The sequence below is a fragment of the Tenrec ecaudatus genome, chromosome 9 (genome assembly GCF_050624435.1).
Source record: "Tenrec ecaudatus isolate mTenEca1 chromosome 9, mTenEca1.hap1, whole genome shotgun sequence".
Lineage (NCBI taxonomy): Eukaryota > Metazoa > Chordata > Mammalia > Afrosoricida > Tenrecidae > Tenrec > Tenrec ecaudatus.
The window spans coordinates 108,255,561-108,279,345 of NC_134538.1; the positions used below are offsets into that span (position 1 = coordinate 108,255,561).

General features: G+C 42.5%; 1 protein-coding gene across 2 annotated transcripts in view; it reads right to left on the reverse strand.

Annotated features, from left to right (window-relative positions):
- CDK14 (cyclin dependent kinase 14) overlaps window positions 1-23,785 on the reverse strand; it is a 671,591-nt gene that overhangs the window by 456,566 nt on the left and 191,240 nt on the right. For both annotated transcript variants that reach the window (XM_075558444.1, XM_075558445.1), the window contains exon 4: window positions 8,387-8,481. In XM_075558444.1, the coding sequence (XP_075414559.1) occupies window positions 8,387-8,481 (95 nt within the window). The remainder of the gene's footprint in view (window positions 1-8,386; window positions 8,482-23,785) is intronic.

The window sequence follows — 23,785 nt, forward strand, 5'->3', positions numbered from 1 at the left end:
CTGTGGGAACCCCCAGTCCACGGCACTGGAAAAGTTCTGGACTTCATCAAAATTACCATGTAAGTGTTCCTATCAGTTCACCAGGATCCCTGGTGATGTAATGGTTATGAGTTAGGCTGCGATCCACAAGGCTTGCCAGCTGCTCAGTGAGGCTTTGTTTGTTTGTTTGCTTATCTATCAGCTTACCAGGCAGAAACAGACCGTTTCTTCTGCTGTACAGTTGAGACAATTCGGTAGAACCTAACAATAACCAGCTCACCAGAACCAGACTATAGGAAGAAGAACGTTGAGTGAGGAGTGGAGGAAGACCCATTAACCAACCTAAGCTAGCCTTGCTTGCTGAAAACAAAGACTTGAAGCAGAATACAGTAGCGGTTTATTGCATGCACGATGGTGCTAACTGCGAGGTCAGCAATTCTAAACTACCAGCACTCCCCAGTAGTCGGGCTAGCCACCCGCCTCAGCCAAGATCAGGCAACGCTGTCTGCCGCGGGCTAAATGAAACCAGCTGTCTCCAGGAGCCAGACTCTCCTACCTGCGTTCTTCCTCGATTTGAGGAGGCTTTCAAGTTAAAAAAGCAAAATAAAATTAGCAGATGTTGGCAGGTGGGTGGTTATCTTCTTTGGAATAGGTAAGGATAAGAATTTTTTTTTTTCAAAACCCACCTATGCCCAAGGGGGTCACACCTGAAACTGCTACGTACTCCATCTGCTTGTTGGGAAAAGTCCTGTTTCTTGTTCTTTGTATCGAATGTCATGCTTGATGCTTTGCTATAAACTACCACTGTTAGGAGACGATGCTGCGGTGGTCACGGTCTGCGACTAACAGTCTGGTGACAGGCTTTATCTTTGAAGTGGGCTGTGCTCAGCGGCTTTGGCCCCGGGGCCCCGAGTCTAGAGGGCATCAGAGCTGTCCTAACAAGAATCAGAAGGTGGGTCTCAAAGCGGCCACACTTTCTGTGGTACAGAACTCCCATCTGCGGGTCCCCGGCGTGTATAAAGCCAGCATGCGTGGCTGCTAATGAAAAAGTTGGAGGTTTGGATCTTCCCAGAGGCACACTGGAAGAAAGGCCTGAAAATCTACTTCAAAACGAAAACTCAGCCCTTGAAAGCACTCGGAGAACAGCTCTGCGCTGACACAGCCTGGGCCACCATGAGTCCGAGTCAACTCAGCAGCAACGTTTGGGAAGTCAGCAGGACTCGCCAGGTGTCAACCCTTTAGACTGAAATGACAATGAACCAGAAGCCCGGCAGTTCCATCTGGGGATTTGTTTCATTTTAACTTTTACATTTCTTCAAACTCTTCTGATAGCGTTTCAGTTGGGTGACCTTCAAGGCAGGCAGAAAGAACCACCGGCTTTAATCTCACATACGCTGAAAAGGTGGTTAAAGCCTGTGCCTTTCTTCTTGCTGCTGCTTGTTTTAATTAACAGCATTTCTTCCTCCTGCTTCTCCTGGGGCTTTGAAAACCGCTTTGAAATAAATTTAGTGTATTGCAGCCTGGGTTTTGGCCTGGTCTATCAATTTATGAGGTCATTTAATTCAAGCTCAATTATTCAGCACAAATTGGCAGAATGAAATGCTAAAAGAAGATTGGCACCTTCAATCACATAAATCTCATGTTACAGAAAGTGAGCAAATTTCTCCACTGTTTTTATTGCCCTCTGAGATAACAGTTTTCAGCTGGCACAAACCAGCATGGGTAGGCTTGGAAGCTTTCTCGTTTTCACCTGAAAAAAAATCCAGAGATCAAGATCACTTGTGAGACAACTTAGCCTGATGACTTAGTCTGACGAACTGCAAGCCTCTAATTCCACAGGCAGAACAAAGAACAGGGTCTTCCTCTGCTGAGTGACACTCGGGGTCTGAGAAATCCAAAACGAGCCAGTTCAGCTTCGCATCACCCCTAGACTCAGAGAAGGCTCCTTCCTAGCTTCTCGCTGGGGCGCAAGGATTCAGGCATCGGGGTGCAGGTCACGCTGCCCCTCCACTGGATCCCAGGGCATGGGAGAGAAGGTAGGTCCCAGCACACCTCAAGTTTGGAGGAGAAGAAGACGCACAGGTCACACAGCTAGCCCTTTTTAAAATAGCCAGGCTGAACTTCAACAACAAAACTAAAATTATGGACAACAAACTAGGATTATAAATAAAATAGGTATTCCTGAGTGTCGGCACATAAGCAACCCACAAATCCTTCCAAATTTCATCTCTAGAAGACAATCCCCACTTTAAGACTAAAATGTAACCCATCTGCCTAACCAAGTCTGCACAGTATCCCCAAGCCAATTCTATTTTATTTAAGGCTTTGGGGCCTCAACAACTTTCAATAAAAGTCTGATAACCAAAGCGTGACAATAACAAGTTCACCCTGAGGAAACGGCGTCTGGGGTCCCTCAGAGGACTTGGGGTGATGAGGGGGCTGATTTAAGACAGGGTGGGGCTGTGCCTCTGAGCACAGTCACCACTGGAGAGAACATGTCTAGATGCTTTACTCTTCACCTCCTTCTTTCCTTCTGGAGTCCCAACCGTTTGACCTGTGGAGTCCAGGGGCTGAGGTCCGCAATGGTTGGCAATTCCAAACCATCAGAGAATGAGCTTTCAACTCGTTGGGAACGAATTTGGTTTGCTTTCTTTTAAAATGATGTTCTAAGTTATACAGAACTATTTATGTATAGGTACCACCTCCTTTCAAGATTAGTTCCTGAGTATAGAATCCACAAATAATTTATCTCTTTTTTGGTTTACAGCATAAGAGGTATATATCAAGAACATACAGAATCATTAGTTGATTACACTAAAAAGTATTAAAATGTCTCCTACTGTACAAAGGTTACTGGCGATTCTAAATAAAACAATGATTTTAAGTTGCTTAAAGACATTTTTAAATGTCAGACATTTAGTAAATGCAAAGCATTATACGATGCATTTTTATGCTGTATTAAATGTTACAGCAGTTAGGTAGCGAGAATGTAGTGAGGGTTATCAAGCCAGGTTGGGAGTAAGAAATCAGAAGTAAGGATAGATTGCTTGCTGCTGCCCCAACTTATATAAACACATACACAACTTTTTAAAAAGGGGTCGAAATAAAACCAGTTAACTCAAATGTAAAAATACAATGAATGTAAAAAGTTATTGCAATTTTTTTCCCCAAAGAAGATTATAGGTTGGCATAAACAATGTCAGCTATCAGTTCTTCAGACACAGGCTCATGAACAAAGAGGCCGGAGTATACACCTCTCTGTTAATTTGGCCTCAAATAGACCCAAGATAATCCAAAGAAAATAAAAACACTCTCTTTTAAGTTTCTAAGCTTTGCCTAATAGCAACTTTCCCAAAATCAAGGATTACACCAGCCTCCTAAAGGGGCAAAAATCATTGATTATATTATACTATAAAGCACCATGAGATGGCATGTGTAAGGAGAACACTGTCATGAGTGCAATGCCAAATCAGTGAGTCTTGGCATGGATGAAGGACAAGGTAACATGCCCACCACTTGTCTGTCAGTTTGCCATACTGTGTGGGCTTGTGTGTGGCTGTGGTGCTGGAAGCTATGTCACTGGTATTTCGAATACAAGGTCAATCAAAGTGAATAGGTTTCAGCAGAGCTTCCAGACTAAAAACAGACTGTGCAGAAGGAACAGGCTGTGCACTTGAGAAGAATTATCCACTGATAATTCTTATAGTTAAGAAATCTTAGGAGAGCATGGCAGAAAAATCATCCCAACGAGTTGCTTAAATACATTGAGAGGGGGCTTCCAGGGGGTTCAGGCAAGATTCAGAAGAAGACCTGGAACAAACGATAGCATTGGTGACATCAGATGGATTTTGGATGAGAGCAAAGAATACCAGAATGGCGGCTATTTGTATTTCATTGACTGCACTTGGCAGTGAGCAATATGGATCATAACAAACTACGGGCAGTCTTGTGAAGAAAGGAAAGTCCAGCACACCTAATTGTGCTTTCGCAGAACCTGTACGTGGATCAAGAGGCAGCTGTGCAAGCAGAACAAGGGAGTGCTATATGGCATAAAAGCAGGAAAGGTGTGCATCAGGGTTGTATCCTCTCAGCATACCTATTCAATCTGTGTGCTGCGCAAGTCAGCAGAGAAGTGGGCCTCTAAGAAGAGGAGTGCCGTATCAGGCTTGCAGGAAGGCTTGTTAACAGCCTGGGGTATGCAGGCAACAATCTTCCTGGGTCAAAGTGAGGAGGACCTGAAGCGCTGCTGAAGATCAAGGATTGCGCTCTTCGGTATGGATCACAATTCAACGTAACGAAAACCCAAATCCTCACCGCTGAGCCAATAGGTCATATCATGATCAATGGAGAGAAGATTGAAGTTTGCAAGATTTCATCTGGCTTGGATCCACAATCAATGCTCATGGCAGCAACAGTCAAGAGATCAAATGAAGCCCTGCATTGGTTATCTGCTGCACAAGACTTCTTGAAAGTTTTGACACAGAGAAATGTCACTCTGGGGACTAACATGCATCTAACCTATGCCATGGTATTTTCAGTTGCCTCGTCTGCATGTGAAAGTTGGACACTGAATAAGGAAGAACAAGAAATATCGATTCATTTGAACTGTGGTTTTGGTGAAGAATATTGAAAAAACAAACAGATCTGTCTCAGAAGTCCATCTAGAAAGGAATGCACCTTAGAGTCAAGGATGGAGAGACTCCATTTCCCATAACTTGGGCATGTTGTCAGGAGAGGTCAGTTCCTGGAAAAGGACATCACGCCTAGTAAAGTGCAGGGATGACAAAAAGATGAAGGGCCTGGACAATGCGGATTGACCCAATGGCTGCAGAACCGGGCTCAAACATAAGAACAATTGTGAGGATGGTGAAACACCCCCAGGTGTCTGGTTCTGTTGCACATAAGGTCACCAGAAGAAGAAACTGACTCAGTGCCACCTACCAACGACAACAACAGGGTGGCATTCAAATTTAACAACTGTAAATCATGTCTACATATTTATATGTAAATTGATGACAAAGTGAAAATGAGTTGAATCAACACAATTGCCAAGCAATTGACAAGCTATTTATAGCTGTTCTTGGGAAGGAAGCTAATGATTATGTTTAAAGAGGGGAACTGAGGTGCCTGGAACTTATCAGCATGCTAAAGAACAATGGAATGTTGATCCTAATATTATCTAGCTCTGTAAATTATGCAAGACTTCAAGAAAAACAGCAGCCCCTCTCTGTTCTCAATACCTATTAGATGGCAGGCAACTGGCGGTGTTCTGCCTGTCTTTGTCACCTTAAAGCAAGCAGGCCCAGGCAGCTTGGCATCTCTTAAAGCAGGTGAGCGAGCCAAGGTGTGCACATCCCGCTGAAGGAAATGTAATACTACATGCGGCCAGCAGGCTTGAAACTGCCGGAGAAATGCTGGCAAGTTAAATTTAGCTATCAAAGGTCGCAGACGATCATCTTTAAAGATTGGAGGTACTTCTAAAGGCACCTTTCTTTTGTTCAGGCATAATAAATGGTGAATCTTTTAACTCTCTCCATGGCTTTGATATAAATCTTAAAAACTTTTAAAAGAGTTATTAGCTTCAATTTGGAGATCAGAATACATCATTTTTGGGGAAGGTTTACTGTATTATAAAGAAATGGTGTGTTTGCTTTTGCTAAATTAGAATATGCAAACACTGTACTTTAGGCAGTGATTGCTTAATAAATGGTAGTTATCATGACTAAGTAACCTTCTTTGTGCCATGGTTATGCACTAGGCCGCTAACCACAAAGTCAGCAGTTTGAACCCACTAGCTCAGAAACCCCAGTAAGTCTTACAAGGGAACTATGAATCAGAATCAACTTGATGAAAGTGAGTATCATCATAATTAGTAACATTAAAGGTGGAGCTTTTAAAATATACAGTAAAGGACTACTATCTTTTCTTCGGGAAAAAAAAAAATCTGAAAACAGGGTAAACAACCCAATTGTTGAAGTAAGCTCAAACATTTAGGCCAGCTCTTCTCAACTTGCGGGTCACATCCCCTTTGGACACTGAATGACCCTTTCACAGGGGTCTCCTAACACCACTGGAAAACACCTATTTCTGATGGCCTTAGGAACAGAGACACCACTCCTCTATCCATCTCCAGGCGTGTCCGTGCACATGCGGATACGCCCAGATACGGGGTCCCCACCACATGAGGAACTGTATTAAAGGGATGCAGCATGAGGAAGGTTGAGAACCACTGATTTGGGCCATTGACTTGACATTCCATAATCATCAAGCATTTCTGAATTTTTGTTTACTTCATTTTGTTCTGTTTTATTTTTCATTGAAATAAAAACAGCAAACCATTATTGAATATTTTTGCAAATATCTAAGTAATACTAGTTTTGAAGTACAAAATTCATGTGTTTCCTTACTTACATAGCTTCATTTATAAGGAAAGTCCCTTCTTCCTGTTTTAAATTTTTAAAATATAGCAAAAGTATAAAACTTCATAAAAACCCAAGGTTGTCAAATTAGCATACAGTCAACATTATATGTCTTGAATGATTCATGAAGTAATTTTCTTCATATTGATTTGGATTACTTAAGTCAGGATTTTCTATGGCCCATAATTTTTTTAATGAGACAAACAAGTAGATAGTATCAAAAGATATAGCATCTAGCGTCTTAAAGACTTGAAGGTAAACATATAGCTCAGAAGCAACAAAGACCACATGGAAGAAAAACGCCAGCCTGTGTGATCACTAAGTGCTGAATGGATCCATTTTCAGGCATCAAAGAACAAAAAAATCATATAATTGTATGCTCACCTCCCCAATATGATCGCTGAAGACAAATGGGTGCATAAGCAAATGTGGTGAAGAAAGCTGATGGTGCCCAGCTATCAAAAGATATAGCATCTGGGGTCTTAAAGGCTTGAAGGTAAACAAACAGCCATCTAGCTCAGAATCAACAAAGCCCACATAGAAGAAGCATACCAGCCTGTGTGATCACGAGGTGTCGAAAGGATCAGTTATCAGGCATCAAAGAACAAAAAAATTGTATCATGTGAATGAGGGGGAGTACAGTTTGGGGTCCCAAAGCCCATCTGTAGACAATAGGACATCCCCTTAAAGAAGGGTCGTGGGGAGGAGACGAGCCAGTCAGGGTGCAGTGTAGCAACGATGAAACATACAACTTTCCCTTAGTTCCTAAATGCTTCTTACCCTCCCTCCCCACAACTATCATGATCCCAATTCTACCTTACAAATCCGGCTAGACCAGAGGATGTACACTGGTACAGATAGGAACTAGAAACAAAGGGAATCCAGGGCAGATGATCCCTTCTGGACCAGTGGTGAGAGTGGCGATACTGGAAGGGTGGAGGGAGGGTAGGGTGGAAAAGGGGAACTGATTACAAGGATCTACATATAACCTCCACCCTGGGGGGTAGACAACAGAAAATGGGTGAAGGGAGACGTTGACAGTGTAAGATATGACAAAATAATAATTTATAAAATATCAAGGATTCATGATGGAGGGGGGGCAGGGAGGGAGGGGGGGAAATGAGGAGCTGATGCCAGGGGCTTAAGTGGAGAGCAAAAGTTTTGAGAATGATGAGGGCAAAAAAATGTACAAATATGCTTTATACATTTGATGTATGTATGGATTGTGATAAGAGTTGTATGAACTCCCAATAAAATGATTAAAACAAAAGAAAACTGATTTTCAACATAAATTTGCTAAAGTTATTATGGTTATACAAATTTCTATCTCCTATGGATATTTCAGAAATATCATGACGCTTGCTAGAAGTTATATGCCAGTAAATAAACTATCTGTATGCCCTTAATAATGGAGCAGGGATGTCTATCAGAGGCTTATGGAGGCAAACTTTTTCTGAGTCCAGGGTACCACCGTGATGGAGAAGACAGTGGGAGACAAAGCTGTCTTCTCTATATGGAAACATAAGCAGCTCAATGTCAAATCAGATGGAACAAAAAATTATGTGGTATGCGGCGACTCTTTGAATTAAGTTACTTCTCAAAAAATGGAGTCAAAGCTAAATTTAAAAAGCCAACAAGAATAGTCAATATATTTCGCTCTTTCAAATCGATAGTATTACTCCTAAGCAAACACTAATCTTCATGGGAAATTAACCACACCAGTCACCTGAAAATGAATTCTCCTGAGAGTGTCTGAGCCAATGAGAGAAAAGGAAGCAAAGGGGCACAGGGCAGGGAGGGAGAAGAGAAGAGATGTGGAAGAAACATTGGAAAAGGGTAGAGGGGAAATCAGCCCCTCGGCTCTCAGGCTTGCTTAAAAGAGAGAGAGAAAACCATTGTTTATTAAGTGGAAAGTATTGAGATCTACTGTTACTCAGTATTAAGTGCAAATATAGATTTCTATATGCAATACTTAAAAGTTAACTTACTTGCTTTTCCCTTTGTAGACTGTCGCATAAGATCCTTCCCCTAGTTTTTCCAGTTTTTCATATGAGTCGGCTTTTCCAAATTTGGGACTTGTTGGCTAGAATGGGAACAGAAGATAAACACAAGAGAGTTTAGCAAGCTAATTAGCAGTGAATAAACCTGATGTTCTAAGCATGCACAGAGCCTCTGTCACTTTTTCCATCATTCTTTTTTTGCAGATTATAAGAATACTTATATTTTAAATAACAACACAGTGCACGGCCTTGTTACAAAAGTCAGAAAACACACACAACTTCCAATTCTCTGAGATCCTTCCTTCCTGCGTCATATAACCAGGCACAGGGCACTGGGATTGGAGGAAGGCTCACTGACTGCCAGCCCCCGAGACTGTCCTCGCTGTGTGCTGAAAGCAAACAGGGCTTGCTGCAAACACTGACACACAGCGGTCTGATTTCGCCTCAACACTAAGGGGAAACGGCCAACAGGAGGATAAACAAAGACGGTCCGCGGTTGTCAGGGCCTTGCTTTCCTTGCTTCCACAATCAACCCCCGGGGAAGCAGCGGTCAAAACCCAAAGGACAAGCTCCATTCGGCAACTCTGCAGCACAAGGCCTCTTGAAAGAACTGAATCATAAAGGTGTCACCCCGAGGACTGAGGTGAGCCTGATCCACACCCCGATAGTTTTACCCGCCTCCGAGGCCTAGGAAATGAACAAGGAGTCATAGAGACGGAAGAACGGATGGGTTTCCATGACGGTATTGGGGAATGCTGGAGAGTATGCCAGGAGAACCGCCATCAAGTCAATACCGACCGATAAAGACGCTTTAGGACACTGGTCCTCAACCTCCCTCACGCTGTGACCCTTTCATACAGTTCCTCATGTGGTGATCCCCCCCCCACCACAAAATGATTTTCATTGCTACTTTATCACTGTAATTTTGCTGCTGTTATGAATCAGCCCACCCATGGGAAAGGGTCGTTCGACCCCCACAGGGTGAGGACCGCTGCTCCAGGACACAATAGAACTGCTTCTTTGGGACTCTAGCATAGGCCCAGACAGCCATCTTCCCCCCAGAATGGCTGGGGAGTCTGAACCAGTGAGCTTGTGATTGGCAATCAACACTTAACTCAGCATTTCCACTCTAAACATGCTGATTAGAATCTGTTTTTTAACAAAATACCCCAGAAAATTCTTATTGATTCCCATGTGATACTTAAGTGATTCTTTTTTTGTAATTATATGTTGTGAAATATTTATTTCTGATTATAAATAAATGAAATGTTGTCTTAAAGCCTGGTGTAGCATGGGTAACAGTCTTCACTCTGAGTACTCATAGGTGGGCGTATCTGCATGTGGGCGGACTCTTCTGGAGACAGACAGAGGAGCGGTGTCTCCGTTCCTAAGACCATCAGAAATATGTTTTCCGATGGTCTTAGGGGACCCTGGGAAAGGGTCGTTTGACCCCCCGCCCCACAGGGGTGGCGACCCAAAGGTTGAGAACCACTGCTTTAAGCCCTCAAACACCTTTTCCTGAGAGCCGGGCACCATCTGATTTCTTCCCCACACTTTGCCATGGCCCTCATATCTCCAGTGGTCTCTTCATGAGGGCAAGTACTGGGCAGCGCCCTATCACAAGAACTCGTTTTTCTTATATTAGGACTACGATCAAGTGAGAGCTCAGGATCCATTCCTATAACTACACCCATATGGCAAATTCTTCTGAAGTTGACAGCCTATTCCAGTCGGGTCGAAGTCGGGAAGCACTGCTGAAGCCTGGTCAGCTTGGGTGACCCTGCTGGCATTTGAAACACCTGTGACCTCGCTTCCAGCACCACAACCACACACAAGACACAACAGGAGCACAAACTGATAGACCACTGGTAGTATTAGGGGTGCCCTCCCATTTCCAGAAATGATTGAGTGTCCTAGAGTGGAAGAGACTGGTCTTAGTTCCTCCAGCTGGGCAGAGGTAACAAGACCAGGTTGTGTGGACTCAGAGCCCCAAGATCCGCAAGCCCAGGCAGGGATGCACTGGACATGAGGAATCTAGAACCTAGATACTCTGTCCCCCTCCAGAGGTGTTTCTTCTACATATAATGTAGTATATAACCCCAGACGGTTCTTGGGCATCTCCAAGTGATTCTTATATATACAAATATCACCTGGGAATCTTATTAAAATGTAGATTCTGATTCACCCTGTCTGGAGTGAAAAAAATAAACCCTTCGTGAGGAAATCAAACAGAATGAAACCATTAGAAACCCAAGTACAACCAGTGTGCTCTTCAGAACTTAAGATGACATGACATCTCATGCACTTTAGACGGATTACCAGGAGGGGCTAGTCCCAGGATGAGACCATAATGGGTAAAGTAGACGTTAGTGAAAAAAGGGAAGACTCTGAGCTACATGGATTACCACAGTGGCTCTAGCCATGGGCTCAGAATAGCAATGACTGCAAGGATGGTATAAGACTGGCCGGTGATCCAGGGGAGCAACTGTTGCACGCTTAAGGAAGATGATTATGATGTGGACGTAACTCTTTGGCACCTAACAACAACAAATCCTGTTTAATATTTATATCAAACTACATCTCTTCACAAGTCTGACTGTTAGAGGCTATATTAATATTACAAAGACTGCAGGAAACAGATACACAAGAAAACTTTGCACCATGCTCAATGCACCTCAAAGAGCAGGTTATCTTAAAGGTTCAATGGTTAAACGCCAGCCTCTCCACATAGTAACTTTCATATATTGCTTCTTTAGTGAAGAACAGCTCATTCTACATAATGAAAAAGACAAGAAATAATCCTGTGAGGTACTAAATACTTCACAGAATTTAAAATCGAATGTGTGCTTCCCAAGTATCGGGGGGTGGGGGTCACTTGAAGGGGTACTCTGCTTTATAGAGTGACTATGAGTCAGAATCAACTTAATAGAAATGGGTAACTTGAAGTTCTTCATATTAAAGATGTTTAATTACGCAACTTCTATTATTCATTCTAAAGCTAATGAAAAAAGAAAGTTGCAGGTTCATTTCTGAGGGTCCTAAGTGAATCTTCACATAGTGATTACACTTCTACTCTGAGAGAGGGACCATGGCAAAAAGCAGAAACAACATGATAAATGTTAATCAACGTGTAGGAATGATTCCTGAACTGAACACACAATCTGCTGCAGAACTGAATAGCATTTACTAGCCCATTTCTCAGCCCAGGAATCCAACACAGAGATGTGGACACCAGGATCATATATTGCTAATCTTTTAACGAAATATCATCATAGGCTTAGTTTTAATTTAATGCATTTTTTCTTCCAAAGCAAAAGCCTATTTAATCTGCTGTCATTTACTACTCAGTGTGGAAAATATATACATATGGTGACGCAAACTTTGCAATTACCAATGTTTCAAGAAAACAGTCCAGCCAAGTAACAAGTGTGTGTTTGTGTGTGTGTGCTTAACGTATCTTAAAAAGTAAAGAACAATGACAAAGCTACTTCAAAATTGAACACAGAAGGGATAGAAGGGGCAAAGAGGGAGAGGGAGAGGGAGAGGGAGAGGGAGAGGGGGAGGGAGGGAGGGAGGGAGGGAGAGAGAGAGAGAGAGAGAGAGAGAGAGAGAGAGAGAGAGAGAGAGAGAGAGAGAGAGAGAGAGAGAGAGAGGAGGTATGAGGAGTACAGAAGGGGTTGTGCGATGTTCTTCTGCGAGTTTAACTGGTTCCTTGTGAGCTCACTCAGATGTCAATGCAAAGCTCTTTGGATTCGTTGAGCTTGACATTCATTTCGGACCACCATCTCCTTTTCTTTGAGAAATGGACACAGCACAACCCAAGTGTTGAGCTGTACCACGTGAAATTACAGGGGGAAATCACATTCGGTAGCCTGGCTAGTCGTGTGTGGGTTATGTTAGCATGCATTTTCCTTCCCTGGGAAACAGCTTGTGAATGTGGCACTTTACCATTACCCTCCTGAGCCCAGGTTTTAAATCAAAATTTTAAACCCTGTATTAAACTGCAGCATCAAATGATCTTCATTGGGGAAAATATTGTGTTCACAGTTCCGCTCTAAATTATTTAAAATCGGAATGGGGGCTCTGTGTGTTTTCTGCTGTGCTCCTTTCAGAATGAATCCAATCTAAGTTAAGCAGAAAAGCAGCAGCAGAAAATTACCTCTAACTCCCAAACTAGGAGACAAACTGCTCATGCATATTTAGCGAAAGGACAAGACACAGGCACCACAAAATTGCTAAGAGACCAGGAAGTCAGCATTTTCTCCTCTTGGAAAGGCACAAATCATTTTCTACAAAAGCTTTTCTCTCTTCACAGCTGTCTTTGATAACAGTCGATGGGAAAAATGCAGGAAACAAAAAACGACGTTATTGTTTTCAGACTTGGAACATACTATGTAAAGAAATTAAATTAAGAAAACTAGGGGAAAATACTCTTCGTATACAAATGCATTCCAAGAAAATTTATGTCAGAGAAAATGCTAACGGCTCAAAGTAGTCTATTTAGCTAATTAAATAGCTTCTGATATAGTAGCTGCTGTGGTTAAAGCGTATTTTATTAAGAGTAAGGTGGCAGAAAATTAATATTTTGCCACATTTGGGGATAGATGCAATCAATGTTATTTGCCCAATGAAGCTGATATGTAGACATTATGGAAAGACACTGTAATTTACAGATCAATCATTCTGCCTCCACAGAAAGCATCAAAGGCATACAACTCACTATCATGTCTGGAGTAGAGGGTCGAAGTTTTCTGGTCTATGAAAAGGCATGCCGATGATACACTTTGCATATGTGAGAAAATCTTAATATTGACAGCTAGAGTCTTATAAAGTCATCTGCAATTTTAACCACCCTGAAATGCTCTACTCTACAATTACTATGCATACAAATACCAGGTCTTTCAGAAGCCAATAATAAATCCTCCCTATCAAGTGAATGAGCTGAGAAATTTCAGAATGAGCAGTCTTATCTTTGATAATTAAGATTCGGGCCTTTGGTTTGCATTTTTTTAACTTCGTTAAATCGTCAAATTTAAATAAAGTCACTGTATGAAACTACGATGTAGTCAACCATTATCTTTGGCATGGGGCTGTCGAGGTGCATGATGGATGAAAGCAGCTTAGTGGGACGGCTGCCCTGTCTGCGTGCTGCTCCCCTCGGCAGACTGCAGGCTCCAGAGAGCATGCAGAGAACTGGAAATACAAGAGCTGATCAGTAATTATTAACGGACACCAACTGCATAGAGATGTGACATTTAATGAGATGTTAATACACTAAAAATAACAGAATAAAGGAACCAAGAACCTTCCATTGTCTGGACCAGTGGAGGGGAACATTATCACAGATAATGAGAACGTGCAGATTACCTTCCAGCTGAGCAGCGCTGTCACTCTGACCTAAACGAGAGTACACCTGGCCCTCAATGGTGTTACTGTATTGTTCACATCATAGTAAAGACAGCTAGCTAATATGGAGTGTTTAGTATATATGTCAGGCTTTGAGCTTAGCCGTTTACACCGATTGCCTAACTCAAGCCCTCAACACCCCTATGAGGTGGGTTGTTTTGGTATTTTCAATTGAAGATAAAGAATATAAAGACTGAAGCAATAAGGTAATTCTCCTAAGGTCTTAGAGTTAGTAGCAGAACTAGAAACCAAACCAGGCTGATCAGACTTGACAGCCTTTGTCTTTCCCACCATGGAGACCTAACTCCCACCAAAATGTGTAAGAAACTATTCATTCTGTGTAAGTCTTTTATCTGCTGAAATCCTATGTTAGAACCAGCCACAGGTTTTGAATTGCATTTTTTAAAACTACGTGGGCACCTCTGTGCTCCTTTTCTGCTGCCATGAGAAGATTATGAGAATGTCAATATTTAGTTTCATACTGAAGCCTTTTTAAATTGATGGTAATCTTCATACCTGACTGAGGATGGGATGTAAAAGGGCACAGCCGCTCTGGAAAATGTTTTGGCATTTCCCCAAATGGTAGATGGGAAGAAGTAAATTTAGACGGATTTATGAAATATGTGAAGATTTGAACCTTGATGGGAGCCCTGATGGCAAAGTGGATCACACGTTGGGGTGCTGACTGTAAGGTTAGCAGTTGGAAACCACCAGTGGCTCTGTGGGAAAAAAATGAGGTCATCTACTTCCACATGGGCTTACAGGCTGGGAAACCCACCTGTACTCTACCCCAGGGTTGCTAGGAATCACAACTGGCCCAATGACAATGAGTTGTTTTTTTTATTATTATAACCTACAAATAGTCTGCTAAAAATATTAGAATCTCCTTTAAGCTCAACTTGTGACAGCACAACTCAATGAAGTTCCCTCTAAATTTAGTTGGTGAGGCACTTTCCTTTAAGACTTCTTAGTTATAAATATTAAAGAACACAGAAAGCAAATGTTTTGAGAATTATGGGGCCAACAAATGTACAAATGTGCTTGACACAATGGATGGACGCATGGATTGGGATAAGCCCCTCATGAAATAATTTTTAAAATTCTAATGATGCCAGATAAACTTCAGTACCAAAAACACAATGAGACATTCTTGTGTTCACAAAGATGGTAACACAAAAAATATATAAATTTATCTATGAAGACCCACATAAAATCTTAAGAGGAAAAAAATAAATATAAATTAATGGGTCTGGCTGAGTGTAAATGGCACCTAGCCAATTCAAGCAGCTCCTTCCATGCTTCCTATTGACTACCTCTACCCCCACACCTTCCCTTGTGAGCCCAAAGCCCCCAATAAAATGTACGAGCCCCCAATAAAATGATTTTAAGAAACACAGCTGGGTTTAGGGAAGTAGTTTAAAAGTGGTGGGGATGGCGGTGGGATGTAAAGAAAGATCTGCTCTCTGGGTGACAGTACTAACCAGTACATCAGGCGTTAGCTACCAGGAGAGTCGGCACTCAAAACAATCTCGGAAAAAAGGCTTCCCCTGGAAATACACCAAATTAAATAAAATTAAGTCTTAACATTCTGCCTGATAAGAGCAGCACGAGGAGCAGGAGGTGGTGGGGAACCAAGGCGCTCACTATCCTCAATGGCAGCCCACAGCACACACAGTGCAGGTACAACGCAGGAGACAGACCATTCCCAACGGTTCTGGCCACAACATGAAACGTAACCATCAACTTGGTGACCATTCCAGACAAGTCATAAACTACTTGAGACTAAACAAAAATAAAACAAAGACATAATATCTAAGTGGCCTTTAAGGAAAGGGACCTTTTAGGTACTTATGAGTATTTTCACCACCCTTAAGGACCTTCGAGGATTATAAAACCATAAACCTTCCATGCTGGATTGGAGCGGTTGCTCAGCAAGTCTCGGGTCCAGGATGCGGCACCCCCAGCCAGCAGCAGCCTGGACTCTCCAGGCACAGCCACAATACCAGCCGGGCCGTAGGGGCCATCCAGGTTCAAAAGCATGGATCCTGGTGACAGACGACGACGGCAAGGAGCAGCACAAGGAGGTGGAGGCTCTGGGGTCACCCACCCTGACTGACTGACCTCCCTCCAGTCTCACCATGTTGGCGACCTCTAAGGCTGGGAAATAACCCAACTGCCATGAAACACCCGTTTGTGTACAGTGACAGTGACTAGATGCTGCGGCCCCTGTATGGAATGTGCTCCCAGGAAAAGCTAGCACACAATGCTGTTTCGTATACTTAAAAATTATTGGCATTACAGGCAGAAGAAAATCTTGGTATGAAAATGATCTTTAAAAAAATGATCTTTAGTATCAGCTGTGCAAATAAATTAAATGCAATAGTAGGTCGAGCCCAAACTAGGAGATAGGAAGACACAGAAAGGAAAGCAGCAGAGGAAGCTGGACAGCAACTGTTTCATGGCTCTCTCGTTGCCAATGAGAATTTCTTGAGTTGGAAGGTCAAGTTTGATGCAGACCGCTTGGAAACTTAAACGAATGAAAGAAGAGGAACACAAAGGGAAAAGTGAAGTAATGGGAAACACTGTTTGAGACAGATGATAACTTCGCCCCTGATGCCCAGTGGTTGAGGGTGCTGGGAAGCACGTGGAAGTGGGTCAGGCTTTGTTCCAGGAAGGGAAGATGGGCTGTCCTAGAGGGCGACTCCACTGACCAATGGCCTGGCCCCTCTGCACAGGTGTGACCGCCAGTCTCTGGGCGATGCTGAGAGGACTTTGATTTTCCTTGGGGGGTGGGGGTGGGGGTGTTTTTTGTTTGTTCATTTGTTTTTCAAAGAAAAAAAAATCAGGTTTAGGAGAGTATCCTTCTAATAACTTTTACCACTGAACGGAATAAACTGACCATAAATTTTAAATATATATATATATATATATATATATAATGGTTGCAGTAATAGGCAGAAAGAACTCAGAATAAAAAAGAAGAATACCACAGCACTTTGATAAAGCAGAAAAATAAACCATTTCCAGCTTGTTAAGGAAAAAGCAAGGACATCTATCCAGGGCATATCAAAGAAGCAAAACTTTTCCTAAAATTGGAAAAAAGCAAGTAATTTCCACACAAATATAAATGCCATGTTTATATAAGAAAGACATACCAGCAGAACAGGAAAAGGTAAAAATAATATGAAACTCGGGAAAGAGGCTCTAATGGAGGTTATCACTATTAGGTTAAGGGGGGAGAGTATTGATACAAAATCATAGAAACCTTTATTAAATGAAAATACCAAAAGGTGAAGCTACTGTTAACAGATCCCCCATCCAGGTCTCTACGCTTCTGAAGGTGGTAGTTTCATCTCTCTAACCGGTCCCTGGAGAATTCTGCACTCTGATTTACACCGCATCAAAACTGCATTTTGGCATGCTTGATGGGCTCGAATCATGTTCTTTTTTAATACTCTTTGAGTTTAGGGAACAAAAAGAAGTCTGGAGGGGAAAGATCCAGGGTGGGAGATGGGTAGGTAAGGGTGGGAGATGGGTAGGTAAGAGTGGGAGATGGGTAGGTAAGGGTGGGAGATGGTAGGTAAAGGTGGGAGATGGGTAGGTAAGGGTGGGAGATGGGTAGGTAAGGCTTCCCAGTGAAATTCTCTCCGGGTAGCCCTTACTATCCCAGGAGACTGAGGAGCACTCTTGAGGCTGAAAAACAAAATTACAGTACAGTTTCCAGGGGTTTTTAATCACCAATGCCGTTTTCCCAAAGCTCCTTCATCAGAAGCCCCCCAGATGGCCCTGTGTCCTTCAAGGTAATCTATGCAGATGACACTTTGGAATCCCAAAACACTTCCGGCTGACCTCTCGGTCTTGAATGTAACTTACCCTCAACAAATCCCCTTGGAAGCCCCTGTTTGATTGGACTTTATTATTACTAGCATTATTAATGTTAACAGTTTTATTGAGGCAAAAGTCACATGGGCTTTTTAAAGGAAGGCGCCGTCTAATGAGAAGATCCAATTGTATTACTGAGACAATGTGTCTGCAGCCTTGCCGGTGATGAGAGAGACAAGTTTAATCATGTTTGATTTGGGGAAAAATCAGCACATTCAATGAATGATACTGCTAGTGGCGATGCTTTTTTACTTACCCACGAATAGAAGACAGACAGAGGTTTCCAATTAAACAGGGTGATTTGAGAGCTGTATTTCTTTCCCTCACTAGTACATGGAAAAATCACAGTAAAGTTATAATCTGCATGGACAAACAGAATAAGAGAGGAAATGATTGCAGACAGACACAACCAAAATTCTGAAGATGGGAAGACCTGGGTGCTACAGCAAAGCACAGTGAAGAAATCAGATGGTGCCAGGCAATCAGAAAGAAGGGCATCTGGGGTCCTTAAAACAAACGGGCATCTGAGTGAGCTCTCAAGAGTTCTCATGGTAGACGCACACTAGCCTATGTGGGCCAAGCACTGTGAATGACAAAGTTAAGCTGAGAAGAAAAGTGTATCAGAACTTAAACTCTGAGCAAATGGTTTGCAGAAGGCTACTGACAACAGTGAAAGCCTCACATCTGGGAAACCCCCTCTGGTCACGGACCGAGGATGTGAACGTCCTCTTATCGGACAGAGGGCGCGGGAAAGACAACTAATGCAGGTGTAGTTGGGTCAGTTTAACACCTTAAACCAACATTTGTTCTTGAGTTGTCCCATTTTAAATTTGTTCTGGTTTTTATTATCTTCTGGCTTGTTTCGTTTTTTTTTCAAATGAGGTTTTACTTGTTGTTGGGGGATCTTTTGGAGTATATATATCCCAAGATAAGTACATTTTTAGAGAAAGACACGGGATTGATAATTTCTTAGTCATTGCAGGAGAGGTCTGGGGAAATGGGGAGATAGCTAATCATCATGAATAGGAGAATGAAGAATTGTTCTAAAACTGATTAAAGCAATAATTGCACAACTCTTTAAAAATATCCAAACAATTAAATTATATGGTGTATGAAATATTTGTCAATAAAATCATTAAAATTAAAAGCAAACTATATTTTAATTGCATTTTCAATATAAAAAAATCAAGCAGGTGGCAATATAACAAAAAGGTGAGAGGTCACTGACAAGGCCAAGTGAAGAAAGCTTGAACAGTAACTGATCGAAGGGGCACGTTAATGTGAAATGAGTGAATTCCCAGTTCAGAATCCCAGAAACCCTCAGCAGGAAGCAAAGCACGGGGCTGCACTAAGTATAAGAATGTTTGAGGAGCAACTGAGATTCTAGTGCTTTTCCCTCAGACTTTACCAGCTAGGTAGGTGTTCTCTCTCTCCAACAGTACCCAGCACCTCTCAGCGCACGCACACACACACACACACACACACACACACACACACTCACACACACACTCACACACACACTCACACACACTCACACTCACACACACTCACACTCACACACACACTCACACACACTCACACACACACTCACACACACACTCTCACACACACTCACACACACACTCACTCACACTCACACACTCACACACACTCACACACTCACTCACACACACATACACACACTCACACACATTCACACTCACTCACACACACTCACACTCACACACACACACTCACATACACACTCACACTCACACACACACTCACACACACACTCACACTCACACACACTCACACACACTCACACACACTCTCACACACTCACACACACTCACACACACTCACACTCACACACACACTCACACACACACACACTCACACTCACTCACTGCCATCTGTGAAGAAAGGAAGCACAGCGGCGCAGGAAAAGCTGCAGGCACAGTGGGAATCAGGGCCAGTCATCTTACTGCATGAAAACAAATCCACAGAAAGTCTGCACAGAAAAGAGTAACGCGTTCGGCGCCTCCTCGAACATCTCCTAGAGTAGTGATAACCAGCCTACATAGTCCTCAAACATTCTGCTACACAAACTTTTTTTTAAACAGTTTTATTGGCACTTAATCCACATATCACACAATGCAATAGTTCACTCTTATCAAAAAGAAGTGTACAATCATCACCCCAATCCATTTCAGAACATTTTCTTAAAATGTTCAAGCGCAATAAAATGACTATCCTTTCACTCGTGTTCCCTGGGTGGAAGTCCATCAGGTTACAAACCCTGCAGACATAGGGAATGTTCCGGCAGCTTTCTTTCTTTCTTTCTTTCTTTTTAATTAGAGGCTCATACAACTCTTTTCACAATCTGTACATACATCATTTGTGTCCAACACATTCGTACATATGTTTTCCTCATCATTCTCAAAACACCTGCTTTCTACCTGAGCCCTTGGTATTAGTTCATTTTCCCCTCCCTCCCCACTCCCCTCTTCCCCTAAACCCTTGATAATTTATAAATAATTATTATTTTATCATATCTTACACCATCGACGTCTTTCTCACCCAGTTTTCCACTGTCCGTCCTCCAGGGAGGAGGTTACATGTAGACCTTGTCATCTGTTTCCCCTTTCTCCCTCACCCTCCCTCCATCTTCCCGATATCGCCACTCTCACCACTGTTCCTGAGGGGCTCATCTGTCCTGGATTCGCCGTATTTCTAGTTCCTATCCGTGCCAGTGTACATCTCCCAGTCCAGCTGGTTATGTAACATAGAATTGGGATCATGATAGTGGGGGGAGGAAGCATTCAAGAATTAGAGGAAAATTGTATGTTTCATCGTTGCTACACTGCACTCTGACTGGTTCATCACTTCCCCACAGCCCTTCTGCAAGGGGATGTCCAATTTCCCCCAGATGGGCCCTGAGTCCCTACTCTGCACTCCCTCTCATTCACAATGCTATGATTTTTTTTTTGTCTTTGATGCCTGATACCTGATCCCTTCAATGCCTTGTCATCTCACAGGCTGGTGTGCATTTTCCATGTGGGCTTTGTTGTTTTTAAGTAGATGGCTCCTTGTTTATCTTCCAGCCTATGGGGCCCCAGATTCGATATATTTTGACAACTGGGCACCATCAGCTTTCTTCACCACACTTACCCATGCACCCGCTTTGTCTTCAGCATTCACATTGGGGTAAGCTGGTGTGCTTCTTCCTTGTGGGCTTTGTTGTTTCTTAGCTAGATGGCTGCCTGATTGTCTTCAAGCCTTTAAGACCCCTGATGCTACATCATTTGATAGCCGGGCACCATCAGCTTTGTTCACAACTTTTGCTTATGCACCCACTTTGTTCTCAGTGCTCTAGTCGGGACAGTCCGGTGTGCTTCTTCCATGTAGGTTTTGTTGTCTCTCAGCTAGATGGCTGCTTGTTTATCTTCAGGTCTTTAAGAGTTCAGGTGCTATAGCTTTTGGTAGCTGGGCACCATCATCTTTCTTTACCACATTTGCCTGTGCACCCATTGTCATCAGCGATCGTGCCAGGCAGGTGAGCATCTCAGACTCCGGCAGCTTTCTGATGGAGTACTCAGCACACAAAGTGAGCTGACAGTTCTCCTCAACAGGTACAGCCACTCCAAACACCTCCACCAGCTATGCAGAGACCAAACCAATCAGCACAGAATACAGAACCCAAAAGAACCTCAGAGTCCAGAGAATTCCCACCTGCCTCACAAAAGTGTTTTTTAAAAAAACTAAAATTCCTCAAACTACATTTACTATTCTTGGTATGGTAGTTACATAATCTGGTGTCAATTTGAGGATTGAGTGAAGGGGTGGAGTCTAGTCTGTCAATCGGGTCATAGGCAATGAGGCCTCTGTGAGGGCATGGCCTTCTCCTGAGAATTCTGGGAACTCCTATATTTCCTCCTTGGAAGCGGAAGACACTCTCTCTTCTCATTCCCTGAGAAAATTCTGAGGAGAAGCCACATGAAGCTACACTGAGGCAGTTAGTTTCAGAGCTGAAGGAACTGTGTGGAAACTCCTGCCAGCACTGAGATGCTTACAATGCCATTGGATCCACAAGACTTCCAACTCACTGGCCTGTGATCTTCCTACATTTGGCGTCATTACATGTGTTTCCTGAGTCTGAAGAGGACTTTATAGATTGGTATAGGACATATGGACTAATATCGTAATTATGGACTTGACCTGGACTGAGCTGGGATGTTTTCTCAATATTCTATTGCTCTCTATATAAACCTCTTTATTATACACATATGTATTTTTATGAATTTGTTTATCTAGTCTACCCAGACTAACACACTCAGAAACAAGTAAGTAAATAAATTATTTTCATGGAAAAAAATAGGAATACTTTTTTAAAGAAAACATTCAAAGAAATAGGGCTCTTGAAAATAAAATATATAATGAATCAACTTGAAATTCAACTGACGTATTAAAAAATTCAAATTCAATAAAAATACTCATAAGCAAAAATACATAAAAGGGAAAAATAAGTAAGTTAAATAATTACGCCAGGAGAGACAGTGTCTACATAATTAAAGTTTCCAAACAAAACATCAAACAAAGAAATAAACCAAAATACAAATTAATATAGATAAAATAACATTTTTTTAAAACTGGAAGAAATTAGCTTCCATATTCAAAAGACTAACTGAGAACCAAGAAAAAGGCTCTATGACTTAGTTAGGCATTTGGCTGCCACAGAGGTCAGCAGCTCAAGCCCCATCACTACTCCAAATAAGAACAATGATGCTGTCTGCTCTAGTAAATATGTAGGTATCAGAAGCCCCATGGAGGGTCAGGGTCACTGTGGTAGTTACATGATTTATAGAGAGGAACAGAGAATCAGGATTGGAGGAAGGTTCGTTAACCTGTGATACGCTGTTGACACATCCTTGCTTGCTGACAGAAAACAGGATTTGAAGTACTTACTGGTCAACACCGGTATGGATTACATCTCAACATCGGGGGGAAAGGCCTCACAAATGAGCCCACAAGCCACATTGTGATAAACAAAGAAATGCTTGAATTGGAGACGGATTAACCAGCTGCAATGTGCACATGGCACAACCTTGCTTGCTGAAAGTGAGGAATTGAAACACTTATTGATTTCAGCCTTCAATATGGACTACAACTCAATGTCAAGAAGATCAAAATCCTTACAATTGGACTACTAGGTAACATCATGATAAACGGAGAAAAAGTTGAAATTGTCAAAGACTTCATCTTGCTTGGATTCCCAATCACTGCGCAGGAAAGCAGCAGTCCACAGATGAAAAGACGCAGTGAATTGGACCAAGGTGCTGCACAAGACTGCTCTAACGTATGAAAATCAGGCTTTCACCGCCTCGAAAGATGGCAGCACAATCCAGGCCTTTGAACTACCGTGCTGGCGAGGAAGATTGAAAGCACCATGGACTGTCAAAAGAACAAGCAAGTCAACCAGATTGTTCCTTAGAGGCGAGGATGGCAAGACTCTATCCTACGTACTGTGGACATGCTTTGAGGGGAGACCAGTGCTTAGAAAAGGCCATTGAGCACGGTAAAGCAGTGGTGCAGCACAAAAAGAGCAAGGCCAAGACTGAGAGAGATTGACACGGTGGCTATACCAATGGGTTCACACGTAAAAACAATTATGAAGATGGCACAGGACTGGACAATGTTTCCTTCTGTTTTACACGGATTCTCTCATGAGTTGGAACCAACTCAACAGAACCTAACAGCAACATGACCAGTCCAACTTGAATACAGGCTTAGTTTGACATGCAAACTTCCTACCATCGTAGGGCACTGTTGGGGAAAATGCTTCTATAATGGAATGAAATAAACCAAGAACAAAAAACAGAGGCACAACTGTAAGATACAGAAGAGAAGTTAAAGGGCAATCTCAGGGACATGGAAAAGGGAAGACACACCAGAGTAGGCTTACAAAACAGCCAGTCCAGATTGGATTAGTCCCGTGGGGAACTGTCAGGGCATTCTCGGGCATGGGAAGCAAACTAATACACAACCTGATTCTGGCTTGCTTGAGAGGACTGTATAAGTTTTGTTTTTGTTTTTCTGATACTTTAGGTTCTGAATGTT